This window comes from Amphimedon queenslandica, unplaced genomic scaffold (assembly GCF_000090795.2).
Source record: "Amphimedon queenslandica unplaced genomic scaffold, v1.1 AMPQUscaffold_13329, whole genome shotgun sequence".
Classification (NCBI taxonomy): Eukaryota; Metazoa; Porifera; class Demospongiae; order Haplosclerida; family Niphatidae; genus Amphimedon; species Amphimedon queenslandica.
The window spans coordinates 88835-111717 of record NW_003546435.1 but is presented as its reverse complement, the minus strand read 5'-3'; the positions used below and the strand labels follow the sequence as shown (position 1 = coordinate 111717).

Here is a 22883-nt window from a genome sequence, read left to right as displayed (position 1 = left end):
TCAATAGATTATTATTATGATTGAGTGGTTGCATAGAAATGTTTATGTGTCCAGGTAAGTTTCAAACATTGCTGCAATCAAAGTTACCTGGCTTAGAGCATTTAGCAAGCATCACAGATAGGTAGAAACAGACAGTGCACAATAATGGCTTCTTGTAGGCTTCTGGTTTCATAGTATCTTGCAAGTTGAGAGTCTCTCTACTGCAACATGTTGCTGCCACACTATTTCTACAGGTATATGCAAGCAGATTCCTGATGCAAGTGCAACTGCAGGAAACTATAGCTTCCTTAATGTGACATTCAGTGCACCTACTACTCAAACAATATTTTAGCTAAGCTGAGCTGTGTGATACTCAGTAGGTTACATGCACTTATGAACTGTATTTGAATCGGTTGAAATGTCAAAGCTAACAGATGCTGAGCTGAGAACAGCTTGCAAAATTGAAGGGAAAAGGACAGACTGAGTTTGAGAGGATTGATGAATCAGTCAATATTGGACAAGCAGTGGACTAAAGATTTGCTGTTGTCCACTTTCATGATCTAGCAGGACTTAGATCTATGCATGTTTTAGATTACCATGACAATGTAGTAAACTAACTACATCTAGTAAAATAAACAAAAGCTAAAGCAATGAAAATTACACATGTTCTATAAACAAACTAAGCAATAACTAGTCTATTAGATCTGGTAAGCTAAAAACACCCAATACAATGCAGCAAAAATTAAAATTTCACTGCTACACTTCAACTGAATCTAGTTCTTAAGATTTCTGTATGGCTGCATCATCTACTCTTCCTCCTAGAACTTCAGCTTGACGTAATGGAAAGAATCCAATATCTTTGTCTTTAATCTGCAAAAAATTATTTCTATTTTAGTCTATTTTAGATATTAGCAGGTTGAAGGGGAATGATGAGACAAAGACTACACTAGCTGGCAGATGGCAAGGCATAGGGGCAGTTAATTGTCCCCTTTTTGAAAGTAGTAAAAGGCTAAATATGCCATGATATCACAGTACTCACTATCATCAGTGTTCAGAAAAAGGAATAGTTAGCCCCAAAGGTTTTAAGTACACTTTACATGCTGCAAAACTTCCCCTATTCAATCTAAAAATTGTACTGATACTGCTAACTACATGTATCGTATAACTTACACATTCATATACATATTTCTCTATTGCATTATGATCTTTAGCATCCATTGAGTCAAGATAAAGCATATAATACACATAATTCCACATGTGATGATCATGTATTACATGATTTTCAAATCCCTACATAATAACCAGGTTACTTAAGGCAATGTTCACACCCCAAATACACAGATAATAAGTAAAAATCATTGTTCCCTCCACTTTATTACTTCCCTGCTTTTCCTTGCCTCATCTCATATGCATGCACTGTGGCACACACACACAGAATACACCTAATCTTTATAATACTTACTTTGCCTTTCCTTTCAAAAGTATCACTATCAATACCACAAATAAAGCAATAAGTTTGTTTGTCTTGATTAACTTTCTCCTAATGAAAACACAATATTAGGATATTAGTATAATTACCCAATTTTCGTGGCCTGTGCAATCCCATTTACACATTTAACAAATTAATTTTAATTTTTTTATATAGACCCTAGCCTGCTGCTGTTAGACCTAGTATGTGTTTTCTAAAATTCTGGGCCAAAAATTTTTTTAGCTATTACATACAACTAATATTGTATAGCTACCTGACCATTTTTTTTCATGCAAACACTAAATTTAGAAAGGGTGATCTATCTTTTTATTTTTTTACTGATATGCCATTTTGTACACATAAACAGATTTTTCATTTGAAAATAGACATTTTTACATTTTGGATTTTTGGTTTCTATTAATTTGATTCTCTTCTTGATTCTTACCCTCTCACTCCTTAGTTCAGAAAAGCGATCCACTAGAATAGCTATCACAATGTTGAGACCAAGAGTTGTGATGATGATGAAGAAGGCCAAATCAAATATACTCTTCACAGCATATATTTTAAAGGATGGCTCAGTCTGACCCATGTATTTGACAGGGAGAATCTGAAATATTGAGAGTTGATTATTACAAGTGAAATTAATTTTTATAACTCATTAAGACTCACAGTTCCAATAGTGTCCAATAGTCCTTCCCTTGTTACTGATATGTAGCATTCAAATAAGGTTCGACAAAATAAATTTTCATTGTCAAAAAAATCATGAAGAAAAACAAATGAAATAACAGCAAAGACTAACAAAATCCCCAAAGCAAGAAGAGCAACTGAAATAAGTTGTGCAGCTATAGCAAAAAAAATTGAGATAAATTATAAACAAGATCTAAATCTAATTTACCTCAAACAAGGACATAATCATGCAAACACTTTACATCAATATCTTACCACTTTTAGAGATAGCAATCAAAACTTGTTGCAGCACATTATTATTTAAAAATGCATACAAAATGCAACCACAATAAAAGTATCCTTCATATCCCATAGCAACAATGGAGCAGACGAGAAAAACAATACAATATAAGGGACGAAAGTTAAAAAAGTACACTTGAAAGTGTTGTTTAAAAAAAGACTCAAATTCGCTGAAATCAATTTGCTGTGAATTTTCTGATCCCTTCTTTTCTATTGAATAAAAAATCCATTTAAAAAAGTCAAGCCTAAAAAGAATTCACAGAAATTGATGTCATGCTTTTTTGGTAACTTACAATAAACCCACAAAATAACTTAGAAATAATATATTTGGATATTCATTGACGAAGTATTCAATGACCATCCATATCGATAAAATGATGTGAAAACTTCCAAGAATATATATCAAAATATCAGAAAACCATGATGCTCCAACTGGATCAGCAATCATATAATCAGCAGTAGTGTTGCTTCTATATGGAGATGATAGCAGTGAAGGCTTCTTTTTAATTTCTTTTTTTCATAAATTAAATAACTTTTTCCCAATTTTACCTTTTATCAGGGATTTCCAATAGTAAAACAACAAACAAATTGAGCAACAAGGTTAGGACAATAAGCAAAAAGTTTCTTATTCGTCTAAAAGTGCAATATGCAAATAATCAATTAATTTTATCTCTTAAACCCACGGTACAGCCACAGCTAAGTGTAAGTACCACTTCTGCTTAAGCTTCTCCTATAGAATTGTTCACATGAAGAAATAGAGGGAGAAAGAGATAGAGGGCATGTGGATATACCAAAATTCAGTGTTTATATATTCAAACTCACTCTGTGCTTAAGATTTCTTTTCATTGATTCCATCCAATTCAAAAGATCTTTAACTTTTGCTTCAGGTGAGTCTCGCTTGATGTTGTCCTGTACTATTTTTTTCTCAGTTTTAGTTAGCTCTTCCTGATACTGAAAGAATGCAAAAGAAATAGATGTATATACAAACATACACTTTTGTTAATAATTAAGTATAACACATAAAGTTAAAAGCATATCAAAAATTGTAGGGCACATCTATGTATCATTTGTGTGTTATCTTACAAATGGAAAATGAACTTTCATTAGTATCTTGTCATTAAACTTTGTCTCATAATTAACTTCAATGCACTTTGTTTTACCCAAATGATGTTGCATTTCCTCAGAAACTGTTTAAAATAGTTCGGTGTTAAACATGTGTTTAAAGAACTAACCTTCACTTAATTGACCCCAAATCCTTTTATAAACATGATATCCTCTACAAGAAAGTGTGTCAAGGCCAACATAAAGAAAGAAATAACATGCCCCAAAAAAAGCAATGCAAAACTTTATAGTTGAAGTCAAAACATACCTAAACATTGCTCTCTCTGCTATTTTTGCCAAACTCTTATCTTTCCTTTTCTTAGTCTTATTATATATATCCTAAACCATCAAAGTTTCATGCTAGATTTAAATCTTATAATTACTTTATGGCTACATTGTCATAATATACATGCATGCTAAAGTTTACCCAAAACTCTGTAATAGTAGACACTAAACCTTTCATTGACAAATCCTGTGCAATCCTTTGAGCTAAATTTTTGCTTTCCCAACTTGTTTCTTCAACGATTACTTCCAGTAATTCAAGAGCTGAAGCTTTGACTTTAATTAATTCATTCTCCTATGAGCAGAAAAAATGACTTCTTTAAACTCAAATATAAACGTGTACAGTAGTTAAAATAATCACAAGTGGTTACCTCAGTTTCACTAAACAATATACTTCCAAAACTGAGGTAACCCTTTAAGCATAGTTTTAAACAAAATTTATTTGCTTCATTGTAGTTCTATATACATTTTACCTTTTGTGGGTCATCCATTTTCATAAGTAGTATAATATTAATTGAGTCAATTACTTGACCTTTGAAAGCAACTTCTTGATTTCCAAAATTACCAGCACAAACTTCTATGAGTGCCTGTAAATTTAATTTTTCAAATATTTCATTCATTCCTGTAAGTACTTGGATTGCTGTCTTTAAAGAACTGATAGTGTTTTCACTGAAGTTTTTTGCTAGTTTTTCAAACAATTCAGCAACTAGCCCAACAATATTGACACTCTATGGTGAATGAATTATAGTATAATATGCCAGGATATTACAATGTCAGCGTTTCTTACAAAAAATGCAGCTTCTTCTTGTTTTCTAAGTAGATTTTGCATTTCAAAATTCTGCCCATCACATAAATACGAAACTACATCAAGAACTATACCAGCCCCTTTTATAGCACCAGATTCACTTGTTTCCTATTAAAAATATTGAAGGAACTGTATAACACTTCCTATTAGCAGTGCAATTTCATTATTAGTGATAAAACAATAATTGATGCAAATATACATGCCATTATAGTCTGCAGGCACTATTTTGCAAGTGCTGGTTACCTGCCCGTAGGCTGGTAACCTTGTATTTAGGCTGGTTACCTTGCCCGTAAATACTCCTGGACCATCATCACCTCAAGTTGATATTTTAAAGCTTAGGTTTATAACCCACAAAAATAATGCATTGCAATATTACACATATTACTGGGGTCAATTACAATTTTACGATTACGATTATGCCTATGCATGATTACATGGTACTGCATGTATAGTGATTATGGTTACGATTACGATTTCACACCTGCCATTAAATGTGTTTACAATTATGATTACAATTGCATCCCTACTGTTTGGTATGATTATGATTACGAATACGATTATGCCTGTATTAGATATGATTATGATATTGCTCAAAGTCAGTGTTGCATCTTATAAACATGAGTTTTTCAAACATAATATCTAATAAACATCTTTGAAGCCTAAAAATTTTTCCACCAATAAAAAAAATCTCTTGACAGATCCACTAGATGCAGGTGTTATTATTATTAATATTATATCAATACATATTATTATTATTGAACTTTTACAAAAATGTAGTTACGACTACAATTACAATTATTGTAAATCTTGAAATGTGAACATGATTATGATTATGATTATGCTAAAACATGTAAATGATTACAATCAATTACAATTGTAATTGTAATCAGCCCCAACCATGGTCCATAATGGTGGTGATTTCAGTTTTACAACTACATCAAATCAAGAATAGATTATTCACTCTTAATCAAATTAAAGCACTGCAAGATAATTAAATCACTTCCTTTTATTACCGGCTGTCTGGCTCTTTCTATAGTATGCAACTGAACATTTCTCTGCTGGTGACCACAAAAATCAGTTTCTTCTTCTTCATCTGACATTCCTTGCATAAATATTGCTGTCTACAAAAATACTGAGCTTATACATTCAAAGAGACAATTGTAGCATTGCTAATAAGTATAATAAGCATTAAATTCATGATTCATGTTGTTGCTTTACCTTGTGATCAGTTTCTCTTACACTTTCAATTGGCCTAAAATTATATACAATTATTCACATATCAATAAATTAAAAATGCTAATGAGTCTTAAAATACCAAAATTATGACAAATATTTTGAACAATCCAGCATACATATAGAGGCTCACACAAAATTAAATTTCAATTTCCTGTGTCAAATTGTATGCAAAGTTTCAAAAAATATTTGGTGTGTTATCTTCAATGATCACACCACTGTTAAAATTATAAATACCTTGAGCCAATACTTGCTATAAAATTCGTAAGTAGTTTATAGAGTCTATCAAAAAACTTAGTCTCCTCCTGCATAATTGTAATACCTAATGAATTTACAAGAACAAATGAAATAAAATAATGTAAATTAACTACAAAACCAACAAATGTAATGCTGAGCTGTTTCACTGCAATTGTATAGGAGTAGTCGAAAAAATTCAAAAACTTGAATAGCTATCTTATCTTTTGGATGGGCTAAAAAAGCAATGACCTATAAAAGTAAGAAAAATAGTAACATAGATAGAGAGATCAGAATAGTTAAAACATTCAGCTTTTAACCTTTTTGACTAATTCCAAAATCAGTAGGTCACTATCTATTCTAGGTACTAAATCACAAAGAATATGAAGTGATGCGAGGACAGCAAAATCAATATTAGACCGCTCATCTGATGTTAAGGGCTTCTGAAGCTGTTTGTATGAGACACTATTAAAATAAATGAATACATTAAGGGATGAGCCTATAAGCAAGTAAAGTATTATGCAAGACTATAAATACGGTTCTTGACCCAATTAACACACCCTTCTAACTGTTGCACTTCTACATGGCTTCCATAATCCTCCTGGTCAAGATAGTTGTTACTTTTGAGAGGTGTGTTGCAATTAAAAGTTGTATTGCTTAATACATGGTTCCTATTGAGTAAACAATGTGTAATCATTTATCAAGTGGTGCGTTAATGTTGAGAAGTAGATACAGATAATCTTGATGATGATTGTATAGAGCACCTCACTGAGCCTCATGATCACTCAAAAGTTATAAGAAAGTTTGGCTTCATCTTCATTGCTTAAAAGCTTTCTGTTAATTGAGAGTACCTTGCTTTTGTAGCAAGGTAGAATTTAAAGTTGTTAAAAAAATTGGACCAAAGACCATGTACTGTAGTACTAGTCTCGAGACTACTGTAGTACAGGATCTTTGGCCAAATTTTATCAAAAATTTAAAAGGGAATTTCACCTTTTTTATTATGTACTTATGTTGCATATATAGTTTGAGCTGATTCAAATCAAAATTGGATACTTAGGACATAATTGTTTTACTAAAGCTGTTCAAAAATTGGGTCAACAACCATGTAATATTATAGGGACTTTCATTAAAAAATGACACAAAGAAAGTTCTTTATTATACTACATTTCATCATTATACAATTGTCATTATTGACTAATATATGTATTAGTTATGTACGTCATTAAGTGGTATACTGACTTTATAAAATCTAATAGCTTTTCTGCTTTAATGTTAAAGTCATACCCAGAAAAAAGCACAAGTTCCTGAAAACTAGTTCGTGTAAAATCTTCATGATGAACTGTATAAAAGTGAAATAAAACTGAAACAACAAGAAATATGACAATTGATATGGAAGAGTATACTGTATCACAATTGGGTCAAATACAAACAGTATTTGAAAATTAGTTCCACTTAAATACTCATAATAGTATTGGTAATTGTATTTGTAATTTGAGTTTTCATAACAGGAAGTATTTGTAATTGAAATACGTACAGCATAAAATTATTTCTAATACAGCAAAATAGTTTCAAATATTAAAAAATGCATCATCAACACTATAGAATAGTTAGCACCAAAAATGCATCATACCATATGACTTATACAGTATTTGTATTTTCATTTAAATTTCATGTTGTGCCGTATAGTGGAAAATTTAGGCGGGAGTTAAATTTGGCAAATCAATAAATTTTGGCAAATATCAGATTTTAATTTTGCAAATTTGTGGCTACATGCCATTGAGCATGTGCATTATGGCTAAAAATGGTGGATTTTTATCGTGGCAAATGGCTATCAAATACCAAAATTTGGCAAACTAAATTCTCTCGCAAAATTTCCTGCTTGACAGTATTTGACCCCTGTCTGTACCACATAAAACTTTATGTCCAAGTAGCAAAACTTAAGGGATTAGTATAAAGCACTGCTAAAAAATCCAATCCCCATCAAAGGTATAGTGCTAACATTGCAAATCTGCTAAATTAAGCTATTTCGACATAAAATTCATTTTTATAAATCTGTGAAAGTTTTACTCCTCTAAAATAAGCACTATATGGTATATGAGCAAAAGGGTAAAGCCCTCCATACACTAGGCAACATGTTGCTAGCAACTTCTGTGGTCACTTTGATCTTGTGTCTAAAAATAGAATTCTGTTCTATTTTTGGAACAAGATGATTACAAGATCAAAGTAACAACAGAAGTTGCTAACAACATGTTGCCTTGTGTAAGGAGGGCTTAAGAGAGAAAGGGTGAATAAGAATAAGAAAAGGAACTTACAATTCTCTTGATCAGTTTTAGCATTGCATTCATAAGCAGCTTTAAAATTATGAATGAAAGTTTGGAAATCATCATTCAAACTTATTTCATCTGCCAAATCTTTGCCCACATTTTTCAGATCAGTACTAATATAGAAATCTTCATTAGCTAACACAGTTTCCCTTACCTATTACAAATACAAATATTCAACCATTACTTCATATACATCTTATGCTACACACATATAATTTGTACATACATCAAGTTGCATGCTCTTGTATTATGCACCCTACTACCTATACTTACTGCATTCAATTGCTCTTGCCAGCCTTGCTGGTCAATAGGCATCATATTGACAACAGAATCAATGAACTTGGTCCAGTACGGAGTCATTTCAGGCATGGTAAAAAAAGCTTCTGGATGTTGTTGTATTAAAATCTATACAGTACATTAAAAGAAGTGAAAAAAGATTTTGCAAGATAACAATTAATTAAGAGATGATTGAGATCTAACTCACTAAAAGTGAGTCAGTGAATTTTTTTAGTACAGTAACATTAGGAGCAGTGAGCAAACTAGAAGATGGCTGATCAGGCAGTTCACTACTGTAATCTATACACAACTGTGAACAGATTGAAGTTACTAATGGAATTAGACCCTCAATTAAGTAACTTAGCAATGATGATACTAATATAAATTTTCCATTGTATTCCATTACATCATCAAATTCTTTCTTGTTCCTTTCCTCTAATTCCTGTTATAAGAGATTTTTACATAAATAACTTATCAAAAATATTCACACATTGTGCATTCTTTCTTTGTCTCTCTCATTCTCTTTCTTACAGCAAAGCTTGAGTGCTGACTGAACAGGATGCGAACTTTGATTTTCACGTGATTTAGCTCAACATGATTTTGTGATAAATTATTATGCATCATTTTCACAAGCTGAGCACATTCTTCTAGGTGACCCCAAAAAGCACTGCAATATGTAACAAAAGCAAACAAATCACTGTTTATTTCAGGTTTCACCATTGCACTGTACCTTATTTTTGATAGCTCTGCAATAGAGAGAAGAGACTCTCTCTCTGTATTTATGTAACCTTCATTCATTATACGAGCAAAAGGTTTCTTATTGTGAAACTTAATGTCAGGGTTAGACATAACACTACAAAAACAATTAGGCATATGTTTTTATTGTACAGACAATTGATTTTGAGAAATAAATTGCAAAATTTTTTTTAAATAATTTTGTTTGCAGGTTAAATCTTTGCTGCTTGACAGTTATTGTAGTATAATGTACTATAGTGCTTTGTGGATTTAAATTTTGCATTTCTAATTCATCTGCAAACTCACAAAATTTAATTCTCAATAAATATTTCTAGTTGTATGGTATTTTGAAATAACATAACTTGAAAGTCATTAAAAGCACAATATTTCAGTTGTACATGTATAAAGATTATAGCAATTCCTAACTTAAGTCTGTGCTAAACCCAAAATACAATTATACTATTATTAACAGTTAAAACAATGATAAAATAATTAGGAACAAATAAATAAATTGTATTTCTATACTGGCATTTACTTGACTAAGTCATCCAATGAAAATATATCTTGACAAATATCTTCAGCATGTTGACATGGTCCTTCAGCTACGCTTGCCAGTAAATCTGATACTGCTAATAGCTGCAAGCATTTATAATCACAAGTCTAATAGAGAGAAAAATTTAGGGAAATAGAAGAAAGGAAATAAAAATAAAGGTAGCAAGCATAGATGTAACAAGTTGCTGAACATGTAAAAAGTGATAATTACATCTTTCAGTGCTGTTAATCTTTCCTCTTGTGTACTTTTCAAAAGCAACGGATAAAATTGCTCCTGAATATGTTTTAAGACTACTTTTGCAATCAATGTTTGATAATTCTTCATCAAAAGTGGTACACCATTGTCCAACTTACTCCATTTATAAGGCTGAGAATAATAAATGCAAATTTTTATCATTGCAATTGTTGATTTGCTTACTTTAATGATAGTTTCTAATGTAGTAAAGAACTCACAGTGCTCAACATTACTAGAGGTGGCAGCTACCATGTATAAATGAGTTATGGTGCCCTCTGAGAGCTGGAGACACAATAAATGATTACCTGAAAGTGTCTATACAAAAATGAAATTAATAAAAATAAGGTTAATTGATACACTATTATACTTCAGTCATGAGACGAGCTAATGGTGCTATAGCGATTCTAGCATCAACGAAATCAATAAACTTCAGAAACAGTTTACTTTGAACCTGCTGACAGTAAATATATTAGACAAAAGAAGTAAATCTATACCTGGTGGTTTCTACGTGCAATTGCCTGCAAACAATTACAAGACAACTTCATTAAGGGAACTTGCTCATTGGAATCAGTAGAGTAAAACAACTGGATATATTCAAATATAGCAGAAAAAGCAACTAAAGTAAACCAAATAAGAAGAAACAAGTGAAGTTATACTTCTTAAGAGGCACACTGAGATCGCAAATAAATATGACATAGTCTCACCAGCACTAAAAACAATTTTCTGATAATAACTGTGAGGTTGAGTTTCATCACCATCAATCATACACTTAATCTTAGTGTCATTTAGAAAACTTGCCACTTTCTCATGTACTAAAATAATAATAAATTAATAATAACGATATCCTACTAAATAGCTAAATAAAGGTTACATCTAAAATTCAGATCTATTTGTGTATATTTCTTAATATAATTGTTGTTGCTGTTGTTTGTTAACAAAAATACATGTAATACTGTAGGGTGCCTTTTTTCAAAACTGTAAATTTCGCAAATTGGCCTAAAGAGCTATTTCGCGAATTTAATTTTCGCAAATTTATGCCGTCTGCCATCTTGAACTGTGATAATTTGATTTTTGCAGAAGTAATTTTTGCAAATTTTCAAAAAATTGTGAAATCCACAAAATTTACAGCCCTAAAAAAGGACCCTATGGTAACAATGAATAATCTAACATGTCAATATAATCATAATTATATATTTGACCAAGTTGATCAGGCACATACTGTATTGCCACTAGAACTGACCTGGTCCTTCAATAGCTTGTCCTTGTAATAGTTTCAATAACACTTTTTTTGGCTTTTTATCATGATTATTTAAGGAGCAAGTGTCATCAATATCAGAAGAGCAAGTGTCATCAATATCAGAAGAGCAACTATCATCAGGATGCTTATCATCAGAAAAGCAACCATATTGTATCATCAATTTAGAGAACTCTTTTGAGCAATCAGTAGTGATTAAACATGATGTTTCTGCATTACGAAACAAAATATTTTCCTTCTAATTTAATGAAAAGTATAAAAAATAGAATGTGAAATCAATTATAAATTTATAAAAAAGCAGTGTAGAAAATAGATGTAGATATTAATTATGCATGCATATGCAAAATGATATAGGGACAGAGTAATGGTAGCAGTCAAGTGAGAAAGAGAGGAAAGAAATAAAACAATAGAGTGAAAGTCACAAACTTGGAAAATATCAAAGAGCAACAAAGCACTTGATAGCCTCAAATCATAAATATCATACTTCATTAGATCAATAAGTGTTTCAACAAGATTTTTTCCATCTTCTGTAGCAACATCAAAACAAACATAACCATCATTTTGGAATACATATTTCAATCTAGAACAGGCTTGAGTAATTGTTCTATTGCGATATGAATAAAAATATTAATAAAAAATAGTTTTCTAGATTTACTATGCATCAAACTTATACATTTTCACACTGCTACGCATACATCTACCACAAGTATAATTATTATAACGGTGTTACTGCAGTCCATACATGTACATACACACAAATTAATTTTTGTCATTGAGCAAAGTTATGCCTATTCAGCATGCATGTACATTTTTAATTACAAGCTTAACCACTGTGCAAAGACAACTATATACATGTACAAATGTACAGTACATGTAACTGCATATTTTCACAGGTCACTTTAACTTCAAAATTTTGATCAATTCACGAAAATTAATGTTAAATTTACAAAAAACTGGGCCCATACGGTAATATAGTGTACTACTTTTATGATAGAGAATAGCATTCACTGTTAAAGCATACAGTCATTAGGCTGTAATATAAGCATTACTTGGGTGCTTTTTTACGATCAACGTCAATCCAATCACTTTGCTAATGCAGAATGCAATTTTTGTAACCAAAAGGTCATTCCTCCATAACAATTTATGGTCTTCTTAATGTAGACAGCTTACTGTTCATTCAGTTGGTAGTCAGGTACTTGTTGTGAGAGAAGTGCTGCAAGTGATTCATTCACTGGCAGATAGCTATAGCGAGATTCAATTATTTCTTCTACATGCAAGTCTTTTCTTAACAATTTGAAGTCATATAAAAATCTCTGTTAAAAATAAAGAACAATAACTTTTCCATATAAACATATACATTATAGTAACCAATTTCTATCATGCATTACCATAACTACAAGAACTACAAAACTATCAAAGCTATGCAGCAGCCATTGCCATGCACAAATCATTATAAAATCCTCTCATCAATAGATTAGATACATAATGCTCTCAGTAAATCTGAAAAGCAGTTTATAATGCTAAAAATAATTTGAAAATGATGTTTTTCCTCAAATTTTGCAATCTGGCCACTCAATTCAAATCATGCAAGCTGTGATAAGATTGGGACTAACTGCTAATGCAATGTAGGATAACATCTTGAATAGGAGGTGAAGACTGTGAACAGCTCTTAAGAAAGATTAAAAAGGAAACAGTGAAAGAAGAAAACAGAAAAAAGAAGGGCATTGAAAAAGAACAAGATACATACATGTACACTTACTTTCTTTTCGCACATAAGACTTTTTGATTATCTAAAAAGAATAAAACGAAACACATTGCTACATTGTGCATGGCCATATGCCACCGTGATATAATATCAAGGTAATTACAGTTTACAATTTAAAAAAATCAAACCAAGAAAGCACATAAAGCTCTGTTTAGCCAAACTTTTTGTTTTATTTTATTCTTTAAGCTTAAAAGCATGCCAAAATTGCTTCAAGTAAAATGAGCGACCATCAAGGGAAACGACTAAATTTTGAAAAAAGCAAAGGCTATAGAGCCCATAGATTTACAAAAATGGCTTCAAGAAATTTCTCCCACTTTCTATTACATTTTCTGACACATATTGATGTCCTTTATGCTATCCATAAAGTTTGAACAGATTTTGACAAATATTTTTGAGTTATGAGCAACTTTTTAAAAGTGCCAAATTTTGAAAACTGCATGGTGGTGAAAAAAAAGATTAATATTTACACTTTTGATTAATTGGCTTGAAATTTTAGTGCATACATTAGTTTTCTCAATGACTTACTAGACTCTTTGCTAATAATATCAGTTAGGAATTTTGCTACATCTGTAGGATTGTTCCAGTAAAATCCATTTAAAATTAATGGTTCCAAAACTGATAATACTTGACTCAATACTTCAATGTTACCTTCCATTAAGTAATTCTCCTAATGTCAATAAAAAATAAGAAATATCAGAAATACATTATTACTAATGCTAACTTTTGGTTGCCTTAAGCCCAACACAACACAAGTAATGAGGTGGAGTTTTTGGGAAAAGGGGAAATAGTTGCAGTATGCAAGCACTCAGTTAAAATTTTGCAAACCTATGGCCCAAGCCCGTTCAGCATAGTCACACCTGCTTCAAATATGGCAAGCTTTCTGGATGGTGATAAGCAACATGAATATTTTTAGATTCATAATAGCATTCTAAAATTGCTTTTTTTCAAAAAGCATATTTTGTTAATTTTAAATGTTGATTTAAAATGGGGACAACTGCCCTTCACTATCTCCATGCAGCATACCATATAGCACTTTATTTTGGAGGATCAAACTTTTGCTGTTTTCACAGGCTAGTATGCTGCAGCAACATTAAAAATCTGCTAAATATTCAATTACCATTAAAGGGTGGCACTGTTCTGCAAAAAAAATTTGCTATATACGGCAATACAGTATAGCCAAAAAATTTCGTGAGGAATAAATTTTCGTATTTTTGTGATCACTGTTTGCATCACAAAAAATTAAACCCCCGAAAATAAATATTAATTGAGAGGCATGGTCAACCACACCTTACTAATAAATGTGCCCTCGTGTCAATTAGCGAGTGTCAAGTCGTGTTTTCGGTCAAGCTGATGTCTCTGTTACTCTGTATTGCTATTTTAAGCATACTGCCTTCCCATCACTGGTGTCCACACTGATTTGTAGACATGGTGCCCCTTGTCACAAGAGTCCGTCTCAAAATATTGAATCTGCCATGTTTTAATTAAATAAGGTGTGGTCATTATTATTATTAAAATAAAATCATGAAAATATTTATCACGGAATTTAAAATTTCTCCATAAATTTTATTATTCACGAAATTTTAAGCCTCAAAAATTTTTGGCTATACGGTAGGTATTTTTGTGGGTCTAACAATTTGTGGCTTGCTCTTAGTGGGTGGGGCTTCAGAAGCAAAAAACAATCTACAAATGCAAACAACACTGAAGTTCCTAACAAAGCAGCAACAGCAATAATTAATACTTCACAAAAAACAAGCTCACATGATCCATTCAAACCATTATCAACTGGCAGACATGTGACTATATGATTGGATTTAAATATATTAGGGTTTGGCAAAAAATGGCCCTTTTTATATTTTTCTAACACTCCAATATGTCATATCACAAAATACCATATATTCTGTATTAAACATCTGGGCATACACTAATAATAACCATTACTAATCCAGTAGCATACAAAAAATTGACAAAAAGAGGTGTTTTTTGTCCTTGACAATTTATAGACATGGGAAAATGTGTTTTCACTCACATATTTAAAGTTCTTCAAAAAAGATTCTATACTTGACTGCACTTTTAACACTTTTGATCCATCAGATACTAGATCATGTCTATCAGCTATACATGCTGTCTTCAATGAATTTTCAGATACCATATTCCAATGCTAAAATAGAAACAATTAAACACCGCACACAATTAAACAATTGTATAGCTAAAAATTTTGTTGTCCAATTTTTCAAAAATTGTTAGTAAAATTTTTTTTGCTAATTTTTTAAAGATTGCCATAAAAATTAAAACTTTGAAAGGTTATAATTTTTTCAATTACTATAGCAGAAACTTTGGGGCCACAAAAATTATAACGACAACATGGACTTTTCTTAATTTTTCATCATAACATACATCGAAGACATGCATTAGTTACATGTATATATGCATGTAGATAGCTTATACACAGCATTTGATTCATTCATTTACTCACAAAGATATGCCACATGTTGTCCACATCTGCTTTACTTTCTTCTACATTGGGATCAACATAGACAGAAACAACAAAGCCAAGATAAGCTGATCGTAGCAGAGGATGAAGGTTATAGTTATTAATTAAAAAAAGAGCTTCTTCAAAAGTAACTAGCTTCTGAATATGACGAATACATTTAATGTTTGCACCCTTCAGAAGTAAAAAAGAAAATTAAGATTAAATTAAAAATTCTTAATCACTTAAATGGGGCAACATCCTCAAACACCCTATAAACACTACTGCAATTATAAAAATATCTTACTTTGCATATTCGGCTGAGTAGCTTTAGTTGTGCAATAAAAAAGACACAATTTTCCATGTGAATTGAATACTTTTCCTGTAAATATCCAAAAATAAAGCATGCACACATTAAAATTACTTTTGAGCAAATGTCAGACATTAGACACCCAGCTATCTCTGGTGGACCAGTGAATCGAATATTAGTTATAGCACTATCTTTTTCAATTACTTCAGTATGTATAAAATGGTCCTGTATATAATATTTATATATTTATAAAGAAAGAGCTATGTACATGTATGATTGTGCCTTGCACAATTTAGAGCATTATACATGCAGTAAATGAATGAAGCTCATATTGAAAAAGTGAACATAACTGACCTTTGTAATGATCTTTTCAAATATAGCATCTACATGTGCAAGTAACAATACAATAACAATATAATTATAGAATATATGGCACATACTCTGTAATACTTGATTGGGCTTTCCAGCAGTAACACAGAGTGTACTTAAAAAATCAAGAATTGATGTATCCTATAAAAAGATAATGCCACACATAGAGATAGTGGAAGAGACGTAGGAGAAAGGTAAAGGGTCAGGAGAAGAAAAATGAATTACCATGTTTTTATTAATTTGATTGAAGACAGATGTATTTTTTGCAAATTTATTCACCACTTTAGCAGTAACAGTGCTTTAATGTATGTGGGAGTTAAAACAAAAAATATACAAAACATAATGCAGGTACAAGTAAAATTATTAGTTCAGTAACTAGTCTAATATTCCCTTTTATCATACTCTGCATATGCATGCTGTATAGTACATGACTGCAAAATTGGCAATAATTATATACTATATCGCACAAAAATTTGGCAGAGAGTTAAATTAGGTAGATTGGCATTTCAAGATAAAACTGCTAATATTATAACCATCAATAATAATTGCAATGATAGGCATATTACATAATGAGCATATATGATACTAAAAAAAGCCACAATGGCAGTCTTTTTCACTATTTCAGTCAAGACTGTGGGTAAGGACTGCCAAAGGAGCAGCCATGGCAGTCTTTTTCACTATTTCAGTCAAGACTGTGGGTAAGGACTGCCAAGGAGCAGCTTTAAAAAGAGGTGAGAGTGCTTAAAGAAAAGACAAGATAGTAAACCACCAAATTAAACGACTACAACATTATAATATTTAGGCTTTTTCAATGCAAAACCACCAAAGGTTTAGATCGCCAATTTTCTAGCTACATGGTATGTAAACCTGCAAATTGGAGAAATCACCAAAGAAATGTTAAAATTATGACTTGTAATTATTTGATGCACTAGCTACTATGCACATCAAACAAAAATACATTTAATGTACCTTTCAATTTCAACCAAACTACTAAGAACCTCCTCAACACCAATTTTGTGATTTATCTATAATACATGTAAATATAATTATTAATCATTTCGTAGAAACTATAAATGTACTGTAAAACAACACAACAAAAACTACCATTACAGACAGTTCAATAATTATTATAGCAAACCTGTTTAAAAAGAATATCTAAGAATCTATCATTTGCAAGATAACGATGATTTTTTTTGACTGCAGGATCCAAGAAAGCTTGCAATACAACTGATATTTTTCTTTTTAAGCTAGCAATAAAATCCAAAAAACTGACTTCCCTTTATTCCCCTTTACAATAACTTACTCTTTGTGTGGTACATCATAGAAACAAAGCAGCAAGTCGACACCCTATCAGCATAAAAACAGTAAGTCTTAATTTCTACCCATTCCCTCTCAAATTTTCTGTTTTATTAAAAAGCTAATGTACAATAATTCAGAATTTGGAAAATACTCTTCAACAAAATTAAACTTTGAATATGCCTGCACAATGGCAATACACTTGAGAAAAATATTATCAGTTTACATAATTTCCTTTTCTACTGTACCTGTGACATTCTGAGCATATTTGCTCTGGCTACTGCCCTTCCTTCCACATTCAACCATTCTAATAATCTGTTTAATACATCAAGTGGTTCATCAAATGAAGGAGGAGTTGAATCATCCTTGAACTATGGTTTAAATACTCACACAAAGACAAATAATGCATAGTACCTTTTGCAAATAATTTTTTAATACAGCAATAACTCCTGACATGTGATAGCACTCATGAATAAAATCAGGATTAACCTATGATAATTAATATTTTCACCAATGATAGCTACACTGATGTAAATAACAATATTATTTGTATGACACATAAAAATAGGATCAAGATAACTGAGGATTTAATACCATGGAAAACTTATCATTTTCACTTTATACAAAGAAAAAAATTAAATTTTGCCTACCTCTTCAACACAAAAGTATTGATGATTATCTTCAAGACCAACCTATGTACGCAAAAATTTTATAAGAGTAACAAGACACTATTGGCGCTTGGCCAAGCTTGCAATTGCATTTAAATTAAAGAATTGATATAAATCAGACTCAATAAGAATTGATAAAATTTGATTTTTATTACTATGTCATTAATTTTGATTTGTTCAAAAACAATTGTGCTAGAGGACTGACAATGTTAAATTACTGTCATATGGCTGATGTATTTTAACAATATTCAACCATATAATACATGTACTTTGGGTATTTCTGTTGATATCAGCCCTCAGCTTTGCTTCAGGCTAATTTTAACTACAAACATGTGAAACCAAGGTCACCACTATACAATAAAGCATGACAATTATGGTACTTAATAATGTATTAAGTTTATTGATCAGTAATGGCTTAAGAAATGGTTGATATCACTTCAATGCATATCATATAACTATACCTTCAGCCACTCAGTATTTCCCATGGATGATGGTCCACATTCATAAATAATTGCTAAAAATTCAAAAGTACACTAAATGGTCCCAATAATAATAGTGAGACAGTGACATTAATGATAAAAAATAGATTTAATTCTGGACTAATGAGCATGCAAAGAGAATAAGAATGATGTACATACAAAAACATGTATATGTAAATGACATGCATGTATCTTAAAATTCTATATTGACCAAATGTTGTCTATTACAGACAATAAATATTATTTTTACTATTCCTTTATGGTAAAGCTATTGACTGACTAAAAATAGTTATGGGATGGACTTACTTGGAATTGATATTTTTTTTCCCAACTTATTATGTTTAATTTCAACACAACTACCTTTAGTTATGCAGCCTTCTTTCTAAAAATGGTAAAGATTGAGGATAATTATTTAAAGTAAGACATACTGTAAAACTGGTTTATTTTGTGTGAAATTAATTTTTTTGCAGAATCAAATCTACTAAAACTAATTCTGCTAAATTTCCTTAATATCAATTAAAATTACAGAACATTTTGTAAAAAAGGAAAATTAATTCCAACAAAATTTAAAAAATGAACAAATGAACTTACCCCCAGCACTGGTAATAAACAGAATTGTGTTTCATCCTCAATCATAGCAGCCTCTAATTTTTTTAGTGATACATGCACCTAGAAGAAAAAGGAGAGAGTGAGGAAGACAGGGAAATAAGACAGAAGGGTCAAAAATAAAACATAGCAGAAATAAATAAAACATGAATGCATATACCTTTTCTTGCTGTGTCAGTGCCACTGACAGATACTGCCCTGTTAGCAAATGTTTAATACGACAATGGTCTCCATACTCAAAATGATCACCTATAACAAATTTACAACTACTATTAATTGTTTTATATGTAAAATACATGTATATGTACACAAAACAAATTTTATAAAGTAAAAATAATATACTTTTAAAATTTTATCATAATTTTATTATGCAAATGTTCATGCACATATGATGAGATAATTATGGTCTTAAAGCAAAGACCAAAGATCATTTCTAAGATTGAATTTAACTTTGACAATAGTAATTATACTTGGTGTAAATGACACTGTATTTTGGAGTTCAATAATTATTTGTATACATTAACCTATGTAGCTATGCAAAATGGTGATAAATTAGGAATATTTTACATGCATAACCATATGTCACATACATGTAGCATAATATGGACATCAACATAAAAATTGACAATATTTGTATACATAATAATAGCTGTACACAAAACTCTTGCATATTTCATGTTTTTCAAAAATGAGGTAAATTGACATACATGCAATTATCATGAAATGGCTCACTATTATGTGGTGTTTCAGCTTTCTCCAGCTGCCAGTAACAGTTAAAAGATAGTGAAGGAGCTTTCTGTATTCCATGGACTAATTTTTTTTGTCTTGCTCCAACTACAAAAACCATGCAACTTAAAAGCTAATCCCAAAATTTGTTATATATTTATAGTTTTATTAGATATATACTGATAGGGCTCATAGGAGAAAAATTAATGTGCCACTAATTGCTTATTTAAGTTTATAATTACACATGTACATGTATATGTATGATATTACAGATGTATATAATATAACACTCCATTGAAGTGTGTAATTAAGGTCAAGGGCAAGATTAGTATGTAACCAATTACTGTTTGCCTTGTCCTTTGCCATTTTTACAATTGTTTTTACATGTGAAAACTACTGCGCAACATGCTCAATAAACTTTTAGACACACATTCCATATAAAATTGATGTGTGGTTTTCTCAGAAAATAAATCAAAAATACCACACTGATTTAGTGTACATGCATGAGAGTATATGCACATACATGTACCTTCTGTAACAGTATTTTCTTTGATTTCATCATAAAATTCACGCCCAGCAAGATAACTTTCACATTTGTGATTAAACAACATCACAACATCACAACCCTACATGCATACATATGTAGTTGTGATGAACAAATTATAAGTTATTTGCAAGGCATACTCTCACTGCTTTGTGTGGTAGTGTCATATTATTTCTTGATTGTAATGAGATTTCAAATATAGAATGTGTGGCTGCCACTTTAAGTTCATACCTACATGTATATACAGAATAATGATGATTCAAGCTTAGAGCTGACATGTTGCATCAATTGTATAGGCTTATTGACACATTGGTTTGCCCACAAGACCAATCTGGCCTGTGTATTGCATACGGTATAGACAAAGCTCAAAAGCAATGAAAAAACACATATTGGTAATCTAAATTAGAAACCAATACTGTGGCCACTGAACTAAACAGGCCCTTACGCTGTAACATAATACTGGCAAGAGTACATTGGTAATATACTCATACCAGCTGATGCATTATTGTAAGAGTGCTGGTGTAAAGTTCTTATTACCTTGACATAAGTGGATTAAATGCACTAAATACATAATGCATTTTGTCAGAAACTGATTTAAGTTTTATCTTATCCAGTGACAGCACCTGAATTTTCAAAATGTTAATTTTTATTTTAGTTTAATTTCTTTTTTTCATTTCTTTTTGCTTACATCTTCTCCTGCATGCTTATTGGTTTCAGAAGGAAGTATGCGAAACACACAAGTCTTTTCTTCAAAGTCTTCTACCAATTTTACCTAACAAAATAATGAATATATGATGCACTGCATAAGATGAAATTATGATAGAATTGAGACACTATAAAACTAATGCCCACCAGTCATTGACCATTGTAAATTTATCACTTAACAAAAACTATAAAACTACAACAAGATAAATACAAATTATACAAAAATTAAAGAATAATTTTAGGCTGTTCACACTACTCTATGTTAAATGTTAAACATGGCATAAATCCATTAATTGATTAAATAAGAATCAATGCAGCTTCATAATTATTAAAATTTTATAAAAAGTTTTTGCATTGAAATGAAAATAACACAAATATACCACAAAAGTAATACGGTAAGCCATTCCAAAACATAAAACTAGTAACTCTCACATTTTTTATTGTGCTGTTTGAGGATAAATCAACAGAAAAGTACATTTTGGAAGCAACATGAAGAAGCTAAGAACATACAAAACCATTAGAAATAATTGAATTAAATTCATGTCAACTGTACCTTCACTTTTCTTCCATACACTAAACTGCAACATGGAAAATCTCTACTCTAAAACATGAAAATCAAATATTGCAAATTTGAAATGATAATTGCATAGCAGGAAATCAAAATAGCATGCATAGTAGGAAATCAAAATAGCCTCCACAAAGGCATGGTCAAATTTCTATTTTTACCATAAAATTTGTCATGGCTTAAGTTTGGTAATTTATATCAAAGTTACTGAGAAAAATTATTACTATTATTAGTATTATTATTATTGTTGTTGTTACTTCTATTTTTTTTTGTCTTGACATGTTTTATGACAGTATTTTTGTTGTTGTTTGACATTGTAATAATAATAATAATAATTAATAATGATGATGATGATTTTATGATTTAGTCTAGATGATCACAAAGTTACACATACCAATTGTGAGACTTCTGATACTTCTAATGGAGATGTTCTGTATAAACAAATATATGATGGTAGAAATAAAGTATTGTTTTTTTCTGCGCCTTAATTTGCATAGCCATGCAGACCATATCATCCATGTGGGTGAGTGGATATTGTGTCCAATCGTCTTTTCTCCTAAAAGACAGACAAGGCATTAAAGAAAAAAGTCATATTGCAGTCTTTTCTGTTTTCATTTAAACTCTTCAAAATGAAAAATTGAATTTTGATTTTAAGTTTTTATTTTTAATTTTCAAAAATTGAAAATTGAAATGCTAACACTGATCCAATTTTCTATTTACAAATGATATTGTTCATAACCATCTGAAAAATATTTCTAAATTTCCATTGCCCAATCAGACTATTATACAGATCAGATAACAAAATTAAAAATCCATTTTTTCGTGTCCTTTTTTTCATCAGATTAATAAAAAATTGACTGCACCCTTTTATGTTTATTTTTTTAATACCAAATTTTATGGGGGACAAGGGGGGCATGACCCCCTGAAAAAAACTAGCC

General features: G+C 30.8%; 1 protein-coding gene across 1 annotated transcript in view; it reads right to left on the bottom strand.

Moving 5' to 3' along the window:
• Positions 1-569: 569 nt before the first annotated feature.
• The window catches only part of LOC109583103 (uncharacterized), a 23942-nt gene continuing 1628 nt past the window's right edge, over positions 570-22883 (bottom strand). The window contains exons 4-68 of the mRNA XM_019998284.1: positions 22340-22376; positions 21934-21981; positions 21813-21878; positions 21364-21447; positions 21213-21298; positions 20816-20906; positions 20661-20757; positions 20138-20239; positions 19566-19654; positions 19391-19468; positions 19106-19181; positions 18782-18834; positions 18303-18344; positions 18067-18141; positions 17901-18023; positions 17660-17703; positions 17495-17603; positions 17326-17381; positions 16582-16654; positions 16428-16497; positions 16342-16370; positions 16102-16212; positions 15985-16059; positions 15684-15872; positions 15237-15368; positions 13736-13877; positions 13205-13235; positions 13059-13113; positions 12616-12758; positions 11872-12049; positions 11431-11683; positions 10895-11002; positions 10685-10806; positions 10558-10641; positions 10374-10505; positions 10167-10322; positions 9939-10063; positions 9399-9521; positions 9200-9335; positions 8877-9110; positions 8666-8797; positions 8381-8546; positions 7308-7407; positions 6389-6533; positions 6215-6320; positions 6072-6156; positions 5820-5853; positions 5615-5722; positions 4584-4709; positions 4429-4524; positions 4270-4383; positions 3942-4091; positions 3783-3853; positions 3646-3689; positions 3497-3600; positions 3236-3364; positions 3097-3143; positions 2963-3046; positions 2707-2883; positions 2390-2658; positions 2117-2289; positions 1893-2054; positions 1442-1519; positions 1150-1269; positions 570-849 (exon numbers count right to left, since the gene is read on the bottom strand). Of these exons, the coding sequence (XP_019853843.1) occupies positions 760-849; positions 1150-1269; positions 1442-1519; positions 1893-2054; positions 2117-2289; positions 2390-2658; positions 2707-2883; positions 2963-3046; positions 3097-3143; positions 3236-3364; positions 3497-3600; positions 3646-3689; positions 3783-3853; positions 3942-4091; positions 4270-4383; positions 4429-4524; positions 4584-4709; positions 5615-5722; positions 5820-5853; positions 6072-6156; positions 6215-6320; positions 6389-6533; positions 7308-7407; positions 8381-8546; positions 8666-8797; positions 8877-9110; positions 9200-9335; positions 9399-9521; positions 9939-10063; positions 10167-10322; positions 10374-10505; positions 10558-10641; positions 10685-10806; positions 10895-11002; positions 11431-11683; positions 11872-12049; positions 12616-12758; positions 13059-13113; positions 13205-13235; positions 13736-13877; positions 15237-15368; positions 15684-15872; positions 15985-16059; positions 16102-16212; positions 16342-16370; positions 16428-16497; positions 16582-16654; positions 17326-17381; positions 17495-17603; positions 17660-17703; positions 17901-18023; positions 18067-18141; positions 18303-18344; positions 18782-18834; positions 19106-19181; positions 19391-19468; positions 19566-19654; positions 20138-20239; positions 20661-20757; positions 20816-20906; positions 21213-21298; positions 21364-21447; positions 21813-21878; positions 21934-21981; positions 22340-22376 (6967 nt within the window). The 3' untranslated portion in view covers positions 570-759. The remainder of the gene's footprint in view (positions 850-1149; positions 1270-1441; positions 1520-1892; positions 2055-2116; positions 2290-2389; positions 2659-2706; positions 2884-2962; positions 3047-3096; positions 3144-3235; positions 3365-3496; positions 3601-3645; positions 3690-3782; positions 3854-3941; positions 4092-4269; positions 4384-4428; positions 4525-4583; positions 4710-5614; positions 5723-5819; positions 5854-6071; positions 6157-6214; positions 6321-6388; positions 6534-7307; positions 7408-8380; positions 8547-8665; positions 8798-8876; positions 9111-9199; positions 9336-9398; positions 9522-9938; positions 10064-10166; positions 10323-10373; positions 10506-10557; positions 10642-10684; positions 10807-10894; positions 11003-11430; positions 11684-11871; positions 12050-12615; positions 12759-13058; positions 13114-13204; positions 13236-13735; positions 13878-15236; positions 15369-15683; positions 15873-15984; positions 16060-16101; positions 16213-16341; positions 16371-16427; positions 16498-16581; positions 16655-17325; positions 17382-17494; positions 17604-17659; positions 17704-17900; positions 18024-18066; positions 18142-18302; positions 18345-18781; positions 18835-19105; positions 19182-19390; positions 19469-19565; positions 19655-20137; positions 20240-20660; positions 20758-20815; positions 20907-21212; positions 21299-21363; positions 21448-21812; positions 21879-21933; positions 21982-22339; positions 22377-22883) is intronic.